The sequence below is a fragment of the Micropterus dolomieu genome, linkage group LG19 (genome assembly GCF_021292245.1).
Source record: "Micropterus dolomieu isolate WLL.071019.BEF.003 ecotype Adirondacks linkage group LG19, ASM2129224v1, whole genome shotgun sequence".
NCBI classification, from domain to species: Eukaryota; Metazoa; Chordata; class Actinopteri; order Centrarchiformes; family Centrarchidae; genus Micropterus; species Micropterus dolomieu.
Genome location: NC_060168.1, coordinates 14,111,523 through 14,133,891, shown reverse-complemented (window position 1 = coordinate 14,133,891; position 22,369 = coordinate 14,111,523). Strand labels below are relative to the sequence as shown.

Genomic DNA, 22,369 nt, shown 5'->3' with positions numbered 1-22,369 from the left:
CGCTCACCTCAAACCAGTGAGAAGAGCACAGAATGAATCTAAATCCAGAAATCTCTTATCTGAAAAGAGCCACAGTGGCTCTAACTTTGAAATCAGTGTATTCATGTGCGACCCTTCATACCTTCCACAGTAAGAAAAGACGAAAACTAGAAAAAAACAGGGCCATTAAAACCTTGGGAAGTAAAACCAAAACCTGCACAAACTACAAATGCACTCTTTCTGTATAATTTAGGTGAATTGACTCTTACAAAACAGGAAGTATGACTTTAATCAAATCTGATGCTGGTGGGGTGAAAGATGAATGATGCCCACAGCTAGTGAGGGCATCCAGTAAATTACTTAAAATGTACTCAAGTACAATTTTGAGGTACTTGTACTTGATGAGTATTTCTATTTTAAGCAGATTCAGATTGACAAAATATAAATAACCAATCAACTATGATGTTATTATAGGTGAAGACAGGGGAAATTCACAATCTACCCAGCTGTATAAAGTAATTAAATTAAGCTCCATCTTTTCCAGCCGCATCATTATATTGATGTACACAATAATGCAGTTAATTCAATAATATATATTATTCTTAAATGGGCCATTCTGCATAATGAGTATTTTTAACATTTAAGTATATGTTGAAAGTAAAATCTTTAATGCAGGACTTTTACTTGAAACTGAGTATTATGTGGTGTTGCTACTTTACAGGTAGACTTGGTCCTAATTGGATCTCCTCAGTATCTTGTGACTCCTTAGTAGGTTTACTTCATGTAAACCCTGATGAATACCCATTAAGGTTGAAAAACTGGTCGTTTTGTGTAATGATGTGTATTTATGTAATCACTAGTTTTCTTTTTAATCAAAAGTGCCTGAAGTTTTCTGTTTCACCTTGTTTGATTTAGAGGAGCTGCTGCTGCTGTCAGCCAATCAGGCTGATCCTCATTCATACAATTATAAACATGATCATTTACAAGAAGCTTTATCACAAGGAACTTGCCACACATAAAAGTTGAAAAGTTCACTTTCAGCTGTCAATAAAGCATGTGTCAGAATGGAAAAACGCATTTATTGACGAACAAGTGCTTGGTATATGATAATGAAAAGTGTCTTACAACAAGCTTACCGTTCTCATTGTTCAGAGTCATCAAGTTAATATCAAGGCAAACATCAGCATACAGTTCCTTGTTTCGATAAGTACCACACAAACACTTACAATTCGACCTTTAATCATTGGAGGATGAGATCAACAGAAGTCACACTACAGAGCAGAAATAATACAGGGTGGGTATAGAAAAACTAGTATTTGGAGACAAATACACCACATTTTCTTTACAATGGATTATATGTACATATTCAAAATGTAAGCAAACAAATGTTTTTTTGTGTTTTTTTAGAGAACGCATATACCAGTGAAATATGATCTGCCCTTGATTCTCAAAAGTTAATGTCTGCATAATGTTTTATACAAAATAGATTTTCAAACAATATTTGGGTAGTGCAAATCTTTTTAGATTCAAGCTGGTTGATTACTTTCACAAACAGGTTGTGTGTGAAAAAGACTGACTCCTATCCTATTCACAGTATTACACAATTTGACCAAAGCCATCGCGTTAAGAGTAAAAAAAAAATAATAATAAATTGTTTAACAAAACAAAACAAATAAATGTACATTTGTCTTCTAGAAGCTACTTAGTTTACATTGACATGTTGAATTTTTCTGTACTTGCTTTGGTCACCTTGTAGTCAAACATAAAATAGGGTTTTTTTTGTGCAGTCTTGGTAGACCGAGTGTATCTTTTCCTGAAAATCTGGCCTGCAGAGATAAAGTTAAATGTGAATCTCCTGTATGCAAATAGCTTATACTGGAACAAAAAGAAATACCAAGGAAGCAACCACACTTTGTTAAGTGATGGTGATAGATTATCTGGCGTTTCTATTGCATATTCAGTTGTTCTCAAAAATGTACACGACAGGATACATTTTTGAGCAAGAAGAGGCAAGTGTGCGAGATATATATATATATATATATATATATATATATATATATATATATATAGGATATATATACACCTGTTTAAATGAACAGCAGCAGATATTTGGATACACTGAATGTGAAAGTAACCTGTGAGTAACCCCTATGCAGTTAATAAAGATGGTTTTAAACTATTTTGAATAAAACTCAGAAAGAAAAATAACAAGACATCTTTTTTTCTGAGCCTGGGTATGAACGACGACCGTGGCAGCACATTCCTGAAACATTACTACTCTGTCAAGTCAACTTTTTTTCCCCCCTGACAAAAACAAACAAACAAAAAAAACACACAGAAGCAGACACATTTTGGGGAACCCAAACTGAAAGTTTTTGGCTCTATAAGTCAGGACACAGATGACTAAACATGGGTGACCACACACTGTGATTTCACATTTGAACAACCTGAGCACGGGAGCAGTTGAAGATGTATAATTAGTGCTTTTACATTTGTTGTTGGGATAGTTTAGCAACAGAGGAACAATTTGACATTTTCCATATGAAATGCAACTGTGAGCCCTTTGTAGTCACTTGACATATTTATCCAATTATTTTTAAAACTGGCAGGGCATCACCTCGTCAAGAGCATTTCTTTTAAACGAAATTACTTCTTCTTAAAGGATCACATTCATGTCAAAAACCTGGATTCTTTTGTGCTTTAAACACAAACAACATGTTTGGGTTATGAAACACACTGATAAACTAAGCTGATGAAAATGTTGCAGGACATATTCTCCCCTACTTACACACAACACAAATAAACAGATACTGAACTGACAGGCCCACATTACTGTGTGATTACACAACACATCTGTATTACAGATACAGCTCGGTTATCACCCAATAATGATCTTAATCCAGTACACTGGAGCGAAGATAATTCAGGCCTTTTTTGCCCCCTATCTATTTATGGGCACATTTATAAGCTTCAATACTGGGACTTGTTTCCTCTTGAGATACAAACACTGACCAAAGCAAACAAAACAGGAGTTTGGCACTCAAACAGTTCCCAGAGAATAAAGGATCCATTTCGCCTGCCTCCCCAGTCGCAACGCTACACTTTCACTGTGACTCATGAAAATGCTACATTCCATTTGACATGGGAAGTCGGAAATCTCAAAGGGAACGCACCCCTTAAGTCGGCTTTCCGACTTGGAAAGTCGGGAGAACCGCACTACCCCAACTTCGTGATCCAAGACGGCTGCTGTGAGTATCAAGTTAGTGAAAGCTGTAGTTCATACTGTTTATTAGCACTTCTGTGTATTTGTGTCTCATATAAATATTCATACACAAAGTACTGTCCAACTGCTGTCTGCTACAGCGTTTAGTAAGAACAAATACCGCACAATGCATTTTTTTTTTTAAATCAACCGGCGTAACAATAGCTAACCTGGCTGGTTGCAAACAATGGCTGGCCGAGCGAGGTTTTCCGACCTGTGAACTGGAACGCCTTGTGTGTGACGTCATTCCCAGCTCCGACTTCCAAGGTAAATGGAACACAGCATAAGTGCTTTCAAACATTGGGGCTCGACTACCTAACAAACAAATCAACATGCTAATGTACTAAAAACACAGACATTGAGACAAGGTTCTAACAGGGCGTTCAAGGGGTAGAAAGGTTAAACGTTAAAGGTTTTCAGCAGCTGTGGGAGATTTACAAGGTGATGAACCTGATCCAAAGTGCTGTATACACGAGCTATCTATCATACAACCCATTCAGTTTAAAAGGAGACATTTTGAGAAATACTCTTTTTCACTTTCTTGTCCAGTTAAGATGAGAAAACTGATGCCCCCTCTCACATCTGTACACTAAATATGAAGCTACAGCCAGGACCCAGTTAGCTTAGCTTAGCATAAAGGGAGCAGTGGCACTATTGGCTGTGCCAAGTCAAACCACCGATTTGCACATCTCTGGATTTGGGCGAAAGCGTGCCTGACCGCCTCAAAGAGGGTTGCGGTGAGGTCAGATGCAGGTCTGTGTGTCTGTCTGACCGAGGTTGGGACTGAGCTACACACCTTAGCTAAGCAAGACAGATGCTGACTTCAGGTACATATTTAACATACAGACATGAGTGTGACATTTCACCCTAACGAAGCGCTACAGCAAAGCAACAATGTAAAGGCTTTCAATAATTAACCATCCAAATCAGATGCTAATTGATAGCATGGATATAATGTCAAAGAAGGATCGTCAGTGGCAGAATCACGAATGCGTGTTCGTTGGATCTTACAGACTGTAAGAGGAACGTTAAAAAATGAAGGGTGGCTAGTTTAAGCCATGTTAAAACTATAGAAATTAGTTTTCCTGATGAATAAAAAATGACAATCTTGCAAAAACAATAAAATATGCCTTCTCTTCTGTGATCGGTAGACGCAGGTATCTATCACATTCCATTATCAGACTACGGGGGCAGGAGTGGGGGCTAAAACAAACATCAAAGTGGGCTATTTCCTAACAGAAAAATATATATAAAGTCATATATTAAAGACTGGCACAGCATAATAATCTTTCTTCACAGTCGTTTAAAGCCTTTAGCAGGGTACGAAATGCTTGAATCACACTTGAGGAGTTCAGTGTGCGGGCTTTGAATATTCTGTCGTAATGATAAGGATAATTTTTACACACGGAGGATGGACCGAGCATCTAAAGATAAACACATCCATTAACAAAAAAAAAAAAAAAAAAAAGAAGGAAAACTTACAACTGCATCTAACATAAAAAGTACAATCAACATATGATGAAGGTAGACCATGAGGGGTTAAATAGAAGCACGCGTTGGGACAGGTCGGAAGAAATGGCTAAGATGATATCTGAAGCAAAAAAGGCACATTTTTTTCCCTTTTAATAACAGACGCCTGTCGATCAACAATCCAACAGAATTGTTCGAACGTCCAAAGTATCAATTAAAGCAATGAAATATGCTTTTTAAATGACTGCAAAACAGAGTATTTGCTCCCATGTGACTGAAACATTTTGTTACAACCTCCTATAAAAACGTAAAGAGGAACATACAGTCTTAAAAGCCTACTTAAGAGCAAGTTATTAATTAAGCTTTGTTACCTTCACAGGCAACGACAACCTGGAAAACTGTATAAACTGTTACAATTTGAAAGTGTAGAAAATACTCTCAGAACCTGTACATAGATATTTCTTTTATCTATTTTAGATATCGTTCTGTATTTGACGGTAAGAAACCTGAGACGACATGGATGTTAGCCTATTTCTCTTTGTGAATATCTTTTATCTTACAAACATTTCCTACTTTTTATTCACTACCTCTCACGTCTGCTCAACAAAACAAAACCTCCGTCGGGTTCCAACACAAACATCTCCAGTCTCTCCGCTCTCTCCCTCCTGACCCGTAAGCCAGCCACTATACAAAGTTGCATACTCGTTCCCCGAAACATCACTCTACTTGTCGCCCTTCGCGGTATGGGGTTTGTGGGTGGGGGGTGGGGGGTGGGGGGGTGTTGGTGAGGTGATGTGGTGGGATTTTAAGGCATTGTGTCTGTTATGGGGCAAAGTCATCTCTGGTGGAAGAGGAGTGGTTTGACGCTCCCGGCTTTGAATTTTGGTAACTGGTTGCTGATAATCTCTGCCAACATCTCCGGGAACTCCACACTCAGGGATTTATTCACAAAGGTGTAGAAGCAGAAGCTGAGCAGTCCACCGACCATCTGCGGACACACGGAGGAGAACACACACACATTCAGTGTTTAGTGGTATCTTGATTTTGTTAAACCTTTTTTTGGAATATGATACATCTGATGTATTGCTAGTGAGATGGTAAATAATTTTCAAATACAATCTTTCAGAACCTTTAATAAACTCCATCACACGTGTTTTAATTATTGAGGTAAGTGGATAATACAACATGGAAACCTGCAAGCTGGTGAACCAGCAATGTGTCAGTTCAAACTTAACCAAGTGTTTAGTGTTTTCTAGATCGGGAGTTTATTACTGTTACTTGGTCAAAAGCTTAAAATGTACACCAGGAGTTAGCGCTGAGTGTTTTGTTTTTTTTTTTTGCACGAGTCGACAGGAGTATATAACAATCTAAATTAAGTTTATATTTCTATTGAGCTTAAAGATTTTAAAGTTTAAAATTTGTAAATAGTAGATTCACAACCTGAAAATGACTAAGAGTATGAGCTGCACACAGATTTAAAATAAACAAATAACCCAAACGTCTCTAATTATGGCAGTGTAAATCCCGCAGTATGAAATGGGTACAGCCACAGGGCTTACGGTCAATTATGTTCATCAGTTAAAATCCCTCATTTTCAACCACTGGACTTTGGATATCAAAACAAAAGTATGTGTTTACCAAACTTAACCCACATTGCTGTGCCTATTTTGGGAAAATGGGCTGTCTGTTCCAAAAAGGCTGCCGTATTTTTGGTTAGAAAAACTGTTTATACCGTTTACACTGCCCAGCCCTATCGGAGCACAATGCCTGTGACAGACTGTATTTACATGTATGCACTCAGTATCGTGGAATACAGATCCATTATTTTGATTAGAAGAGAGCACAAAAGATGGAAACTGCTGCTGGAACCACTTGATAGGGCTGGACAATTAATTGAAAAGTAATCAAAACCGAAATTCAGAGCCTCTAACAGACATAATTTTACCATGTTGGTTATTTCGGATATTTATAAATATTTCCCCTACAGTGTGTGTTTATGTACTTTCCCCTTAAAAACATACTAGTGTGTGTGGTCACGTGACTCTGGTCCGTCCAGTCCTGCTGGGCTTCCAGACCGCAGTCAGGCAGAGGTTAGCTGGCGCTAACCGGCTTCACTATCCAGCAGTCGACGAAACAAGACCACAGCCATAATAAAAACAAGAAACCCCTAGTTGCTCCAGAGGCGTGCGACCTCTGACATATATAGCAATTGTAAGTCGCTTTGGATAAAAGCGTTAGTTAAATGAATAAATGTAAGTAAATGAAGACCTACGTGAACCATTATGTTTTGTATTACCTTAGAATGAGACATTTATATCTACATAACCGTGGGCACCCCCTGCTGTGGAGGTTGCTGTATTTTGTCGTCATGTTTCTACCGTAGCCGTCAACGAACAAACAGCGCTACAGAGCGCGTTTCGTCATCACACCGTTCTTCTTCTGCTTGTGTAATTGCGGTAGTGTAGCACACGTGTTATTTAGCACAAGAGCCGAGAGCCAGACGGACAGACATCTGACAGAAATCAAGGATTTTATGGATTTTTCCTAGATGGAAGGCTATAACGTTAATGTGGGACGAATGTTTTTCAAAGCGGTGCTGAAGTTGTCTGTTTTCTGCTGGACAGGTAATTAACTTTGTTTGTCAGACTTTAGCAATGCAAATGAAAACTGTTGGTTCATAGCTTTAGCTGTTAGCTGGCCATAATCACAGAGAGCCGTGACATGTTTCCCCTGTCAGTGGTGTGAAATATAGATTAATTTCATGGCGCCTACTTATTCTCCAGCCTGTGGTTTGGCTTTGCCGGTTACTTAGCGAGACAATCAGCTGATCAGTAACGTTAATTGGCAATAAAACCGTAAAAAATGTATTGTTAGTTGGATTGGTTTTATTCTCCAGCGCTGTGCTTTGGCTTGTGGCGTTATGTTAGTTGGATTAACTTCATGTAGTTACACTCTCTCTCTCTCTCTCCAGAATCAGCTGATCGCTAATTGGCAATAAAACAATCGAAGCTCATATCAGCCAGCTAAACTTGTAAATATACTCTAAATATGTAGTTGGATTGTAATTTCAAGTAGTTCTTCTCCAGCGCTCGGTTATGGCTTTGTTACGTGGACAGAAATGTGCCGTTACCTTCCTGACACAAACAGCTGATGAATATTATTGGTAATGAGACGGTAACAGCAGGGAAGCGCAGATCAGCAGCTAAACTTCACATTTTACTGCCCTGGTGGAAAACATGTATTTCTTTATACTGCTAATGGTGATATATAACAAGGCCTTGTGCCTATCAAGTGACCAATAATAAATACTTTACGAATTTGCATTAAAAAATGTTATTGGATTTTGCGTCCCACTGTGCAGACAAATATGTAATTTGTACTTTCACATGCTAATTGCCCATTAAAACGTTTCACTATTTTACCAAAAGCTGAAATTATGGCTGTCAGTACTACTTTGTGTTTCTGTTGCATTTCAAAAAATTCGCAACTTCCCACTAGATGTCACTAAAACTTGCATACTGGACCTTTAATGAGTAGTAGGGCTGAATGATTAATTGCATTAACAAAATTATCGCAATGTAATAACAAGACTTTCTAATCACAAAGGCTGCAATTACACTCAAGAGGAAAGTAGTCTGACGAAGTTGATGCTTCGTCTGCACGTTACGCTATACCTTGCCTTGTTGCGGCTTTGACGGACAGGAAAAATGTCCAACAGAAAGACACGTGTAGTAAGGTAAGCATATTGTGGCCAACTTTTGAATTGAACCTCAAACTGAACATTTTTTGTTTGCTTACTGGGATACAGAACGATGGACTAGGATATTTGAACTGAGATAAGGACGCATTAATTGGTGGTTGAACTGTGGGTTTCGTATTGAGCGCTTACTGTATAATACACTGTGGTGAACAGTGTTTTTCTTGTGGTCTGTAGGTAGGCCGACCTGATATTATATATTATAGATCTGTCTCATATTATTATAATTTGATACATCACCATTGCTCATAATAATTCTACCTAATTCATCAACACAGGCCTGACCCACAAGAAAGAACAGTGTATGTTTAATCTAGCAAATATTGTGTTGGTCATACCATACACTGATTTACTGCTTGTCCATTTTGAATAATACAGAAGGTAAAGAGGTTAAAAATTTATTGCATATTAAATCGCAATTACATTATTTTCCAAAATCGTTCAGCCCTAATGAGTAGGGCTGGGTACCAAAACCCGGTGCCAATATGGAACCAGTTCCTACTACACCGAATTACAACGTAAGAAGACTTAAGAGGCGCCACTATTCACCGCAGTACCAAATGTAGTGTCCCCTCAATGAAACGCTACGAGACGACAGTCGCTTTCGCTCAGTCTTACTGCGGCTCACAGCCTACCGTGAGCCGCAGCGTACTCGAAACAAACCTGGCTCAGCAGAGAGCTACACATGTTAACTTCTCCTGTCTTCAAACTCTGTCCTGAGGCTAACACACACTCTCCCAGGCTAGCAGGAACAACAACAACAACCGCCCCCTTAACTCTCTGCCAATCACAGGTAGGAAAATAAATGATTGACAGGCTTCTACACTTACAACACATTTGCTGACAGGCATGACACATTCAATGACCTCCTGGAAATACTGGAGAAAACAGTAATGACAATCAACATCCCTTTCTGCCTTGGCCGAATACAACAGTTGTGTTTTGTATATATTTATATTTAAGTATACTTTAAACAGTTAATATATTGTTCAATTTAAAGAATTTTAAATATAAAAAAAATGATTAAAAAAGCTTTTCTCCCCTTCTTTTTTAAGTATCCGTTCAGGCACCAGAACAGTTTTAAAATGGTCGATTTGGCACTGAAATCGTAAAAAAATCCAAACAAAACTCAACCCTATTAATGAGACGATGATAGACAGACAAACACATTGCATTCTAGTTAGTTCAGATATGATAGCATACAGAACTTTTTTTTGTCTTTGTATAACTCTTACGTTTCGTCACCTAAATGCTGCTGTAGATGAAACATCACACGTGTTTGAGATAATCAGTCATTGATGTTTCATGTAAAGAAAAATATTCTGTATTAACGAAGGCCTGCTTTCACAAAATAAGCAGATGGCTGAGTGGTTACGATTCCATTTATCACAACCTTATCAATACTGCAAATCAAAATAACTTAATTATTGGGGAAAAATGCTACTTGAACCACGTCAATGCTTTAAACTAGCTGATTAATCAGTCACAGGCAGTGAATCACTGTTTAAGGATTAAGAAAGCTGCAGACTGCAGGAAGTCAATAACCTGATAACATGCATTTTGCCTCTGTACCTCATGCATGGAGTCGAGCAACTTGGTGAGCTGATAGAAACGCTGCCAGTTCTGGCTGGAGTTCTCCTCGCGCTTCACGATGGCTTTCCCCAGCTCCTTAATGTACGACATCCGGATATCGTCGAACACCGCCTGGCTCTTCAGGCCATCCTTTGGCACTGCAGGAGAGAGGAAACTAAAGGTCAACCTCTGGGACAGAGATAAGGATAATGTACGGTACCCGAGAGGAGTCATTTGTACCAATACACACTCACACAAAACTTCCAGGTTTAAAAAGGAGGAGGGACGTTCTTTGCATTTTAAATTATGTCCGTGCTGTGAAGGGCTAAAACTAATTAATATACATCAGGTCATTTTCAGGGTGTACTCCCAATAATATTTAGCAGCACAAAGCACTAACAGGACATCCACCAGCACATCATGAGGAGGGCTGTGTTGACTTTAGGCTGTGTTTAAGCTACCTGCCATAATGATTTTAAATGTATTTTTAATCAGCTTCACTATAATTGAAGTCTTTGTTTACACCTTTCATTCTCCTGCACTAAATCACCTTTAGGAAACAACAAAAACTTGTGTACTTCTGCATCTTCTCGTAAGTGCTCTGGCTGGTGAAAGTGAGTGTGGGTATTTTTGTGGATCAATGATTTATCTGTGAAGATTCAATTCTTCTTGACATTGCATGTTAATTAATGAGTTGGGAAAGTGCTGTGATCTGATGTTTTGCCCAGCGCATACATCAACATTATCTTTCAGCATCCGTGGACTGCATTGGATTGGAGTAAAATATTTTGGCAATGACTGAATTAACACCAGGTTTGACGTGTAATAGAGGAAGGTGGTGTGCGGGGTGGTTCAGCTGTCTGACCTGTGCTGAGCAGCAGCAGGACCTTCATGCACAAATACTCGTCGTGGGAAACCTGCAGCCGGACAAACTCGCTGGAAATCTTCAGCATCTGCTCACACTGGTCGGCCATGTAGGGCAGCTTCATCCGCTCCCTGGTGGATTCAGACAGAAACACATTCTTGTTTCTCCCCAAGTGATAGTTGATTTATGGGGCTGCTTGTGCAGTCTCAGTCAGGTAGATGAATCCACTCCCAGCAATACCTCAGTAGATTAAATGTTCAAGGTCTCCTATTTTAAATCATTCTTCCAGACATGACATTCACATTTGTTTGTTGGAGTAGAAGGCTGAGAATGCATATTTCAAACGAGTGAGGGCAAAAACTCCTGAACCGTACCCCTAGGACTCCTTCACGCCTCTTTGTTGAGCAGACGTGAATCGAAAATTAATTTAAACATGACAAAACACGTCACATTCTTGGTCATTATATAATAAAAACCACCTTAAAAATTAAATTGTTGAATTCTAAACACTGAATAATGGCTGCCATAATCAAATGCAAATATAACAAGCTGACAAAACGATTCTTTGGAGGCTGTCTGACAAATAATATCACCAGATATTAATTATGATCAGATTAACTTAGAGCTTGTGATTATGAAGCAAAAGGCCTATTCCAGCACTAAGCATGGTAGCTGTGCTGAATGCTCACTACACTCAGAGCGCTGTTTACAAACAGAGTCATTAAGTCTATAAGGAGGATAAAACACTGATTACTGATGACAGACACTGTTTGATGAGGGACACACACACACACACACACACACACACACACACACACCCCCTGCACTGATCGACATAAACAAATATATGCATTGGCTGACTGATGGAATTAAAACCATACTTAATAATCACACATTAGTGTCACACTACTTTGTTAACAAATTAAACAACAAGGGTTAGATGTTTACACAGATTGAAAATGGACTTGTACATACTCGTTGATGACGAGGTCTGGTGCAAAGCAGAGCATGTTGCCGTTGCACTGCTGGTAAGACCTCCAGCCCAGACCAAAAGACATGAGGAAGAGCCAGGAGCACTGCAGCAGAGTCATCTGGTCGTCCAGGTGCAAGTTCCTGAAACCTGTAGGGAAAGAGACGGAAATACTTCAACTACCAATGCAACCACAACGTACAAGAGGGTGTGCCGCTGAAAGTGACAATGGGGAGTAACCAAATAAAAAACATACAAACACAGTAAGTAATTTAGATTTGCCTACGTGTCATGTTAGCCCCAGATGCAGCAGATCAAGATACAGTGCCAGTGAGTTTGTTTACACAAACCAAAGCAGAGAATATTACAATCATCAACAAGACATCTCCTGCTTTTGGCTAACCCTTGTCAAATGTTCATGCTTCCAATCTGTGCGCTGTTAAAATAAAATGTGATTGCAAATACTGTCTGCATTTTGCGTTGTGTGCGGTGTCACACAATTTAAACTTGCCCTTTTCTTTTAGTTTAAATGTACATAGATGTCTTTACAGACAGAGAAGACCAATGGCAATATGGCATATCTGTGTTGAATGTTAAAAAAAGTGAAATATAAATAATAAAATAAAACTGTTTTCTTTTGAAACTTCATGCAGCTGCAGATTAACCTCAATATAAACTACAACCACAGCAAAAGACAGATTTACACTACCAACCTGGCAGAGCCTTTGCCCACTTGACAGCAGAGATGACCTGCCGGCCGCCCAGCCTGTTGAGGGTGGTCATGAGGCGGGTGGAGGTGTCGGGCAGGGTGCTGTCGTAGCCGGCGTAGATGGTGTCTGGCTCGATGGCCTTCAGCAGGGACAGCATCGTGGGGACAAGCTGAGGCATGCACTTGGGTACAAGGGACCGAGCCTCAACTGGCGGGGAAGGAGTTGGTTCGGGTGGGTTGCTCGGCAGGACGCCCTTTAGGCGGTTCAACTTCTTGGTTTTGCGCGCTGCAGAAGAGAAAACAGGGATGACCACGCAGAGGAGAGTTAAGGGAAATCGAGACAAAAGGTGAAGAGGAGAACGAAGCAATTAAACCAACTCAAGGCTACACAGTTTTCTGTTATCCGTGTGGTTAATATGTACCTTCCAGGTTCATGCCTGCCATTAGACACTTGCGGAAACGGCAGGCTGGGCAGTTCTTCCTCCTGATCTTGTCAATTATGCAGTCATTCCTCCCAGCACACAGGTAATTATGCTGCCCTGAGGTACAAAGAAGAGGAAGATTAATCTGTTATTTACCTTCACTGCTGTGGCAAACACTCTAGGGGGAGAAACTAATTAGTTGTATCACAGTACTTTACTTTGTAATGATCATGCCACCAACTTAAAGTTGTAATGAGTCTAGCATTTGAGCAAACTTATGTGACACAGATAGGTGATGAATGAGTTTATCACAGGCGATGAATAAATCAGTGAGGAAATAATGATGTCTTATGGCTTTGTACCTTCCACTGCTCTCTTAAAAAACACCTTGCAGCTGCCACAGGTGAGAACGCCGTAGTGGCAGCCTGACGCCTCATCAGAGCACACCAGGCAAATTTTATGAATCCCGCTCTTTCCCTGTGCTGAGGATGTAGCGGTGACCCCTTCCTGTCTGGAGATGGCACTGGAGAGAGGGTGGAGACAGAGCAGAGAAATGTCAGTCTCTCTTAAAAGGTCCCTGTGTTTTTGTTGTTGTGTTTTTAACCTCTAGTAGTGCTATGGAGCTGTTTTTCTATGCGTGGATCCCCAACACACGTGCACACAATACACATTCCTGTCAATACACTATTCCACTGATCTACAGGTGACGGTAATGCTAATATAATAATAATAATAATAATACATTTTATTTATAGGCGCCTTTCTGAACACTCAAGGTCACCTCACAAAACATAATAAAACAGTACAGCAATAATCGATAAGATTAACAACTATAATTGCAGTGCATAAAATCAGGGTACATAACAAATGGAAACGAAGAGTGAGAAAGAGTGATCACGTGGGATATGCCAGTTTAAAAAGATGTGTTTTCAGGCGGGATTTAAAAATGGAAAGTGAGTCAATGTTGCAGATGTCTGGTGGAAGAGAGTTCCAGAGACGAGGGGCAGAGCGGCTGAAGGCTCTGGACCCCATGGTGGTCAAATGATTAGGGCCCTGTTTCAGAAAGCAGGTTCAACAAACTCTGAATGTAACCCTGTACGCTGGGTTGACGAACTCTGAGCTGTCAAACTCAGAGTTTTCCATTTCAGAAAGGCCGATCAGAATAAGTTCAATCAACTCTGAGTATGTTGAGCCTGATGGAAGCGCGTGCATGGGGATGAAAAAAAGCCATCATCAATGGAGCTCCGATACTACGATTCACCATGGCAACGGGTAAATAAAGGCAGAGCCTCCATTTTAATCGTGTAGAGCTAGAAATATGAATGTTATTTCCAGACTGGAATTTCCTTAATGAATGATGAAGTGCTGGGATTATCCTACAGCCTGTTATTCATTTTAAATAGGCTACAGGCCTGTTTATTCAGCTGTAACCTAACAGGACTAAATGCTGGTGGCAAAAACTGAAGATGAAAATATTAATCGAACAGATTAGAACCAGTTTAGGCTCCTCATGGACCTGTGATTGTAAAGTGACAGTCCGACTCAGTGACAGTAGGTCTATTAATGATTTTTTTTGTAATGTAAAATGTGTCTAGGTTCAAACTGACTGTGAAGTTTTAGATGTCTTTGTTACATTAATAAAATCTTGCTCATTTCGTATTTTATCGGACTATCAGCAGATAATGAAAAACTCACTTTTAAACTACGCTACATTTATTTGTTTCAGCTGCACCACAGAAACATTCACATCATATCCAGCTGAGCAATGTTCGATCTGTGCGACTACAATGTGAAAGGTTACTGTTCATTGATCAGTTTTGTACAGATTAGCCGACTTTAAACTGCAGCACTGTAGCGCACAGTAAGTTTTTTGCCTTAATGTCCACAGAGTCACTGTGTCATAAAGAAGGACAGTGTAGCTTATAGATTTTATTCTGTGCTGAGGATAAATTTACGATGTCCAACTCTCTTTCCATACATCGATGACAGATGTTCAAGATCATGTTTGGGTTAAAAAAAAACAAAAAACGAATAGCCTATTTAACCGTGATTTCGATGTTTCCAAAGACGTAATTGCGTTCCAATATGTGCTTTGATATCGACAGTATAATTGAGGAAATGACACGGTGTGTGAGATAGCCGCTTCAAGCTCCGCAGGAGGGGAGGAGTCAGAGAGAAACTCAGCGTTTGTTGAAGTAAACCTCCTCCCGAGCAGGTTAGGTTCACAGCGTAAGTTGCCGGGGTTACAGACCTAGAGCTTATCTGATCTTGCTCTCTGAAACCGAAAACCCAGAGTTTCCCTCATCTCGGGCTCAACTTACTCAGAGTTTTCACTAAACCCACTTTCTGAAACAGGACCCAGGAGGTACAGTGAGGTGAATAGAAGAAGAAGACCTATGAGTCAGAGAGGGAGGTGGGTGGGAGAGATTAGGTAGGTTTGGTGGACAGGTGAATATATATATATATATACACACACGCAGCAATGCAAAAAAACTGCTTGCTAGTAAACATGGATGTAAATAATAAGGCTTTCAAAACCTTTGGGAAAATCCGCTTTGTACATGTTTTAGGAGGAAGGAAATGCATTCATCATGTTAGTTAGACCTCAAGGATACACACAAAGTATGTCTGTTGTGAAACACCAAATGTAAACATTACTTTTGTTTACAAGAAAAATCCACAATCCACAGTTTGCCCTACATATTGCTTGCTCTACTCCTGAAAGCATTCGGTCAGGTTTGAGAGTTCAGCTGGAGTTAATATTTACAACTCTGTACTAGAACTTTAAATAAACAAATTACACAGATACACTACACATAATTCCCATCAATGTCAATGTGTTCCTTGTACTTGTTTTTTCCTCAATTTTGCCTTTGTTCCATCCCATCATCAGTGAGTCCAATGAGTCCTTTAAAGCCTAAATTATCTGAAGATGTGTGGTCACATCTCAAATGCAGTGGTTATCATAAAAAGGATCTCCTTCCTTTGATTGAAACGCAAATGTTTCCAGACCCAGTCGAACCGAAATGCACTTTTTCAAAATGAACACTAGAGGACGTCAAGCTTTGCAGTATTCATGCCCCAGAGGTCCACACCCCCCTTCTAACCCAGCGGCCACAGCAACAACACAATGCCAACCATACTGAGAGGTTATTGAACTTGAGACGTGCAACACCAACTGTGTCTGTTTCTGTGTCCACACGTCTGCCAATGACAACAAGCATACTTATTTAATAAGAGCTGCTCTAAACTGTCACTGCACACACACTTGTGCAGATTTGAGCCAGGGAGCCAAATTCACTCTTAGTTATACAACATGAGGTATTAGCATAAAAAGCAGGCCAGGCCCCAGCAGTCAGTGGGTGTGGCAGGATGGGAAAACCTGAGTGAAGCATCAAAGCATCCAGCCCAGAAGCATTCAGTAGCCATATAAAACAAACCCCATTAGGGATAAACCTCAGACGAGACTGTCTAGCCATGGCAGGACTGAGAGCTTTCTGAGCACCACTGACAACACACTGTGGTCAATAAGTCCATTTGCCTGTGTGCTGATAGTTTGTGAGCTTTTATTTCCTGATTGTCTTTGGCTGCACTCTGCATTGTTTCGTACAGCTGACATTCTAACCCTAGAGTGTACTTTCAACCCTTCTGATAACACTGAACAGCACCCTTCTGGTCCAGCTTTGACAGGTGAAACCTGCGGCAGATTTATCTAAGTCATTGAAAACCCGACAAGCGAGCATTTTAAAATAAATCTGGCAGCCTGCTTTAAAAGAAAAACTTTACATTCTTCTTACCAAAAGTTTTGAAGGACAAAAGATGTTTCATGCAGAAGCACTAAACAAATCACACACCATATTGTGTGCACAATTTATCATTGTTTGAAGTGGACAACCTGAGCAGAAGGAAAATTATTATAAATATTTATAGCTACAGTGAAAATCAAAGAACTCCTTTTTAGACTTGGAAATTGGATTCATCATTTTAACAAAAGAAGATAAGAAAAACGCAACCTACGCAGGTACATTACTTTTACAGACAGAAGCTGCATTATCATTCATTTGTAAAAGTGGAAATAGGAAACATAAAATTAACTATTACTATACTAGATAACAAATCCAATACACTATCAGTGAACCTATGATCATACTTTTACTGTTGTAGTTGTCTTGTCTAAACCAGAACACATCGTTTCCCACCACAGCGTAGTCTTTGGTCCTGCAACAGTTTTGTTTGTGATCGCCACAGAATCATAAATAATGAACAATTACACAAGTTACACCAACAAATCTAAAACTGATAAATAAAGTTGCACCATGTTATGAAGGATTAAGGAAGCAAGTATAAAAAAACTACTGATGTATTACTTTCTGGGTAGTGCCATAAAGTAACGTTAAACCTCCTTGAGCATTCCTGTATTAGTATTCCAGGCAGGTGCAAGTGATAAAATTATAGCAGCTCCAAATTAAGAACACTATTCGTTGTGGACAGCACTTAAGTCAAAGTACAGAAGGTTGTATGTAACAGACACACAAGCCTGCTGGACTGCAACATGAAAGTGATATTTTTATATTAACTATTAATCAAATAGTTCTGTGTTTTTTGACAGAGGTTAATAGTGATAATCAAATTGAGTGTTATCACCCAGCTCTGCGGTTTTAGCTTCTTTCAGTGAATTGTTTTGGTTTTATAGCTCATAACTTGACTTATAATTTGTCTCATAGATCTCATCTGCGCACTGTCTGCAGCAGCAGCCGACAGCTGTTTTTCATCAAATAAAGCTCCAAAATCCCACTGTACGCTTCCACCCAACGGCAAACGGCAAACAAAGAAAGTTAGCAAGTAGCTGGTGAGCATTACACTGTATAATCTAGCTCAGATTTACATATTTCCTTTAGGAGTTAGTGTAGATTAGGGCTGCCCTCTAGACTTTAATGATTCAAATAATCAGTTGAGAAGCCACCCGAACTGAATCTCAAATAACAAAAGAAAAGCGCCCACTTGTATCTGCTTTGCGGCCTACTGCACAACAAATAGTTTCGCCCACATCCTCTAAAGCCACCCAACTTGTTTCCAGGATAGATTAAATGCTCGCTTTCGCTTTAGCTCATAAACTTTGTCTTTACCTGCTGCCATTTTCTCAGAGTGCCCGATCGGTACTGAGCATGTGCAATTCTCAACAGAGATGAGAAGGAAGCGAGAAGGCTCACTCATTACCTCCGGCAAAAACGATGTCTTGTTGCTTTTTACCGCTTGACTGGCAAGTGATTAGGTTTACTAGCCTGACATTACATTCCTGGACAATCCTTATTGTTGAGCCCTGCTCAGAATCTTTTTGCTGTGAGGCCTGCTGTCCTGGCCAGAAACATGACTGAATGTGTGAATAGGCAAATGTTTGCTAACAAGTTTGCCAAAACAGCGGTAATATGTCAATGTTGTGATGACAGCTTGATCCACTGCCCTAAACTAATGCTGCTTTAAGGTCAGTTATATAAACACAAACTACGTCACTGCAGCCAATTGAGTATGGGCAATAATTTAAAAAATGTTTATGTATTCTCTTTAAAGATAATTGTGTGTTGGGACAAACTTCTCATATTAAGGCATTGTGGTTCACAGTTTGCATTCATAACAATATCAATGTTATATTATCAACTTAATAATAATTCTCAGTTCTTCATTCAGTCCTCCAGTAAACACAACCAGCAGTCACCTGGGTGAACGGTCATATGGTAAATACAGTATGTATGATGTATGTTGTATGATGTATGTTTGTAATGCCTACTTGATTGCCATGCAAACAAATTTCCTTACGGGGACAAATAAATGTACTTACAGTTCACACAAAAGCTGTGCTGCTGCAATGATGTAACCACTGTACCATCTGTCCCACACAGAATTATGCTGGGTTTCCTTAACACGCTGCTAAGAAGGGAGTGCACACACATATACAGTATATGCACACGGCACACACACAAACAAAAGCCCCTCAGCCCCAAAAGGAGGGTGTGGTGACCAACCGGGTGGACAGAGCGATGCTGATGATGTCAGAGGGTGTGGAGGTGTAACCAGTTTGTCCTTCACTGGCCTACTGGGATGGTGTCAGGACAGCTTTACTAGAAGGCTTTAGGCTACTGGGTCAAAGCCAATTACTGCAGCCTCTATATGTTTTAATCCTGAAGTCAATGCATTTCAGTATTTTCTCAAAACTCAACCTGGATTCAGCTAATGACATTTAACTAAGACATAAGCCAAGTTACAAATCTGTTTTTGTGGACTGTCAGACACAAACCAATCGAAGCTGCAAGGCAATGTGGGGGAACCGAATTTCCTCTTTCTGAAACCATCTGTTGAAGTGCGTGCTCGCCATCGACAGGAAGTTCTCGCATTCCCTCTGAGTTTATTATCGGTCAGAGCAAAGCCACGGCACAAAGGCAGAGACGACACCCTGAGATGGGCCTTGACTGCAACAAGAGCACTGCTGAGAAAGTTAACCACTCAGGTCTGCAGGATTGTGATCAATCAGCCTGGGTTTTAAAAAAAGAAGCCACTTCAAGCACTTACAATAATGCCAAGTGCCAGTGGCCCAGTGTCCTGCTTAACAATTCATAATCCCCTATAAGCCATGAGCGTCACGAGTAGCTTGGCTCTACATTTCCTATATCCTCACTTTGTCAATTCAGACGAGCAGCTGTTAGAGCTATATCACTGCAATGCCCAGCTATTTCTTTTTATGACAGACAATTTTGTGCTTTTGCATTTATTCCACATATTAGTCTACATCATTCTACTTGACCTACTTCATGCCCAGCCACTATAAATGAGTCTTCTCAGAGAAAAATATGAACAATAGTTTTGTTTAACTTGTTGTCTCTGGCTCAAATGTGGCCCCCTAAATAAAGAAAAATCTGGCTGAGTGGCTGCATGCAAAAAAATCCTAATTTCCACTGCTACTGATGTGGATCAGCATTGCACATCTCCTCATCTTCAACCCAAACTCTGTGAGTGTGAAGAAGAGAGCAGAAGGAAGTGCTTCTTCCCCGAGGTAAGAGCCACCACAATAGAAAGGGGAACTGGTCTGCACGCTCTGAATCACTCGTACATGCAGAACAACAACGCAGCTTCTATGAGGGAGTGGAGAGATTTGGGTTGTTTGGCTAAAGACTGGGCAGGACTTTTCTAAAATATCTGGCTCATGTGCCCCTCAAATAAAAACAGAAAATATGTCTTTATACGTACTTAACATTAGTGCAACATCTCCACTAAACATAAGCCATGTGGCCACAGAAAGCTAATACAGTGGAGATATAGTACCCTTGAGAGCAGTTATACAGTGACATCAAGAGTTTTTAGGGCCATTTGGTTTGGATCATAACTTTTGCCATTAGCGAGATTATCTTAAATGCGACACTCTGCATGTCTCTGCCTGCAGAGAGTGATTGTCTCCTCCTTGCTCTTGTATTGACAAACCTGTTTCAATAGCAGCTACATTTTGTAGCCCAGAGCAGCAGCTACTGCCTGTCTTCAAACACCAGAGGAGAAGTCTAAACCTAAGCCATGGCAGAGAGCACAAGAAAAACAACCCCAAAGGATTTGAGTTTCCATTTGAGTTTCCATAAGAGGAGCCGTTACTGACTGTGTGTAGGTGGGAGGCCGCTTCTTGGCCTGTAAAATGAATTTAAGGCTTGCTGCTGCCACTGTGTGCATAACCGTAATACCTTTAGCTGGATGCCACTGGATGTAGGAGGAACTCACTCCCAAAGTCTGACTTTGCTGACTCGACAACTGTACACAGAAGTTAAGAAGAAAGGCACAAACAATACATATTTAGCTGTGTCTTCTTAACCTCAATATGGGGAATTTCTACAAGCCTGTACAGTGTCAAAACACAACAAAAACTAAATACAAAAAAAATTTAAACTGTGATTATAGAGGAATGCGATAATAACGCGAAAACAACTGGAATGGCTGGCATCTGCGTTCACACGGCGCCAGCTGTGGGCAGGCGGGAGGGAAAGTAGGTCAGGAGAGTGAGAGCTTCACAGCAGCGCTCTGTAGTCTGCCTGCCACAGCACACATGACACACCCACACGCAGACACCTACACACTCATGCATAATACACAAAGCTTATAGACACACACATCACGTACTACACACACAAGAAAATTCATAAAAAGGTGATTTACTGCAGCTGAAAGCTTCTGCTGACAGTCAATGCCTTTGCCCTTGGTTGCAGGAAACGTGAACAGGGGACGGGGAGAGTGAGGTAGATGTGAGGAGTGTGCCAGAACAAGAATGTGCACTGAATAGAGACTCAGACGAAAGATTACTGTCAACAAAACACAGAGCCAAGACTGAGAGCTGAGGCTATTTATACACTAAATATAAGCTTTATATAAATACATAGCTATATATAAATGGACTAAAGAGCATAAACTACTCATGTATCAAACCAGGCACCAAACCACAGCTGATACATCTAACAGCTGTGACAGACACCATTTTTACATCAGTCACAGCACCCCCAATCAAGGCCTATCACTCTGGTCGCTGCAACGGTTTGATAAGGCTCTTTATTCTAAGCTTAGACAGACCTGATACATATGTAGCACTACCACTGAGCTTACCCTGTCATAATGAAACGCACACATTCAACAGGTTATTACATAAAGGCCCTGCAGTTATCAAACAGAACCCTGAGGGAAGGTTTCATAGCTACATTTCTTCAATAAAATGCATTAACAAGACTACTGTCTGTGATGTTTACATAAGATAGTTATGATGGGCATTTCAAGCAAATACTATTAGATAGTCACTGGGGATTTTTTTAACATTCTTCAAAGAGTGTGTGTAACAAATTTGAAAATGGTGACTATCCCCAAAAGATATAGGGCCCTATGATTTACACCATAAGGAATTTCAGAATTTGATGAAAATGGAATTAGCTGTAAAACATGGTCCTCCAGAGAGAGCAAAGGATGCTCTCTCTGTTACTGGAGTTTCACTGAGGGCAGGCCTCAGTGCGGATCAAAAATACTGATTTTGTCATAATGTAAACAGCTCTTTAAAAACACTCATCACAGAAAAATCTACTGTGATTGACGCACTTCAGATTGTGGCATGTGGGACTTGTAGTTTTTGATTACTGAACAATATTTAAAACAATAACTTTAGTAAAACAGGTGTAAAATAGAACAAGGGGAGCATGTTGCTCTCAGGAGGTTAGAAGGAGCACATATTGGCACAATGGCATTCTGACTCTGGCTAAATTTATATCTGTCCACTGCAGAGACACTATCTACAAACTGGAGGAATTAAGATAAATGAGTGTATTAGTATGATAATGTAAAATTAAATAAAAA

General features: G+C 40.0%; 1 protein-coding gene across 3 annotated transcripts in view; it reads right to left on the bottom strand.

Moving 5' to 3' along the window:
• Positions 1–1,041: 1,041 nt before the first annotated feature.
• nr3c1 (nuclear receptor subfamily 3, group C, member 1 (glucocorticoid receptor)) overlaps positions 1,042–22,369 on the bottom strand; it is a 31,869-nt gene continuing 10,541 nt past the window's right edge. For all 3 annotated transcript variants that reach the window (XM_046029763.1, XM_046029764.1, XM_046029765.1), the window contains exons 3-9: positions 13,369–13,529; positions 13,007–13,123; positions 12,589–12,870; positions 11,881–12,025; positions 10,906–11,036; positions 10,041–10,198; positions 1,042–5,699 (exon numbers count right to left, since the gene is read on the bottom strand). In XM_046029763.1, coding sequence (XP_045885719.1) covers positions 5,547–5,699; positions 10,041–10,198; positions 10,906–11,036; positions 11,881–12,025; positions 12,589–12,870; positions 13,007–13,123; positions 13,369–13,529 — 1,147 coding nt within the window. In that variant the 3' untranslated portion in view covers positions 1,042–5,546. The remainder of the gene's footprint in view (positions 5,700–10,040; positions 10,199–10,905; positions 11,037–11,880; positions 12,026–12,588; positions 12,871–13,006; positions 13,124–13,368; positions 13,530–22,369) is intronic.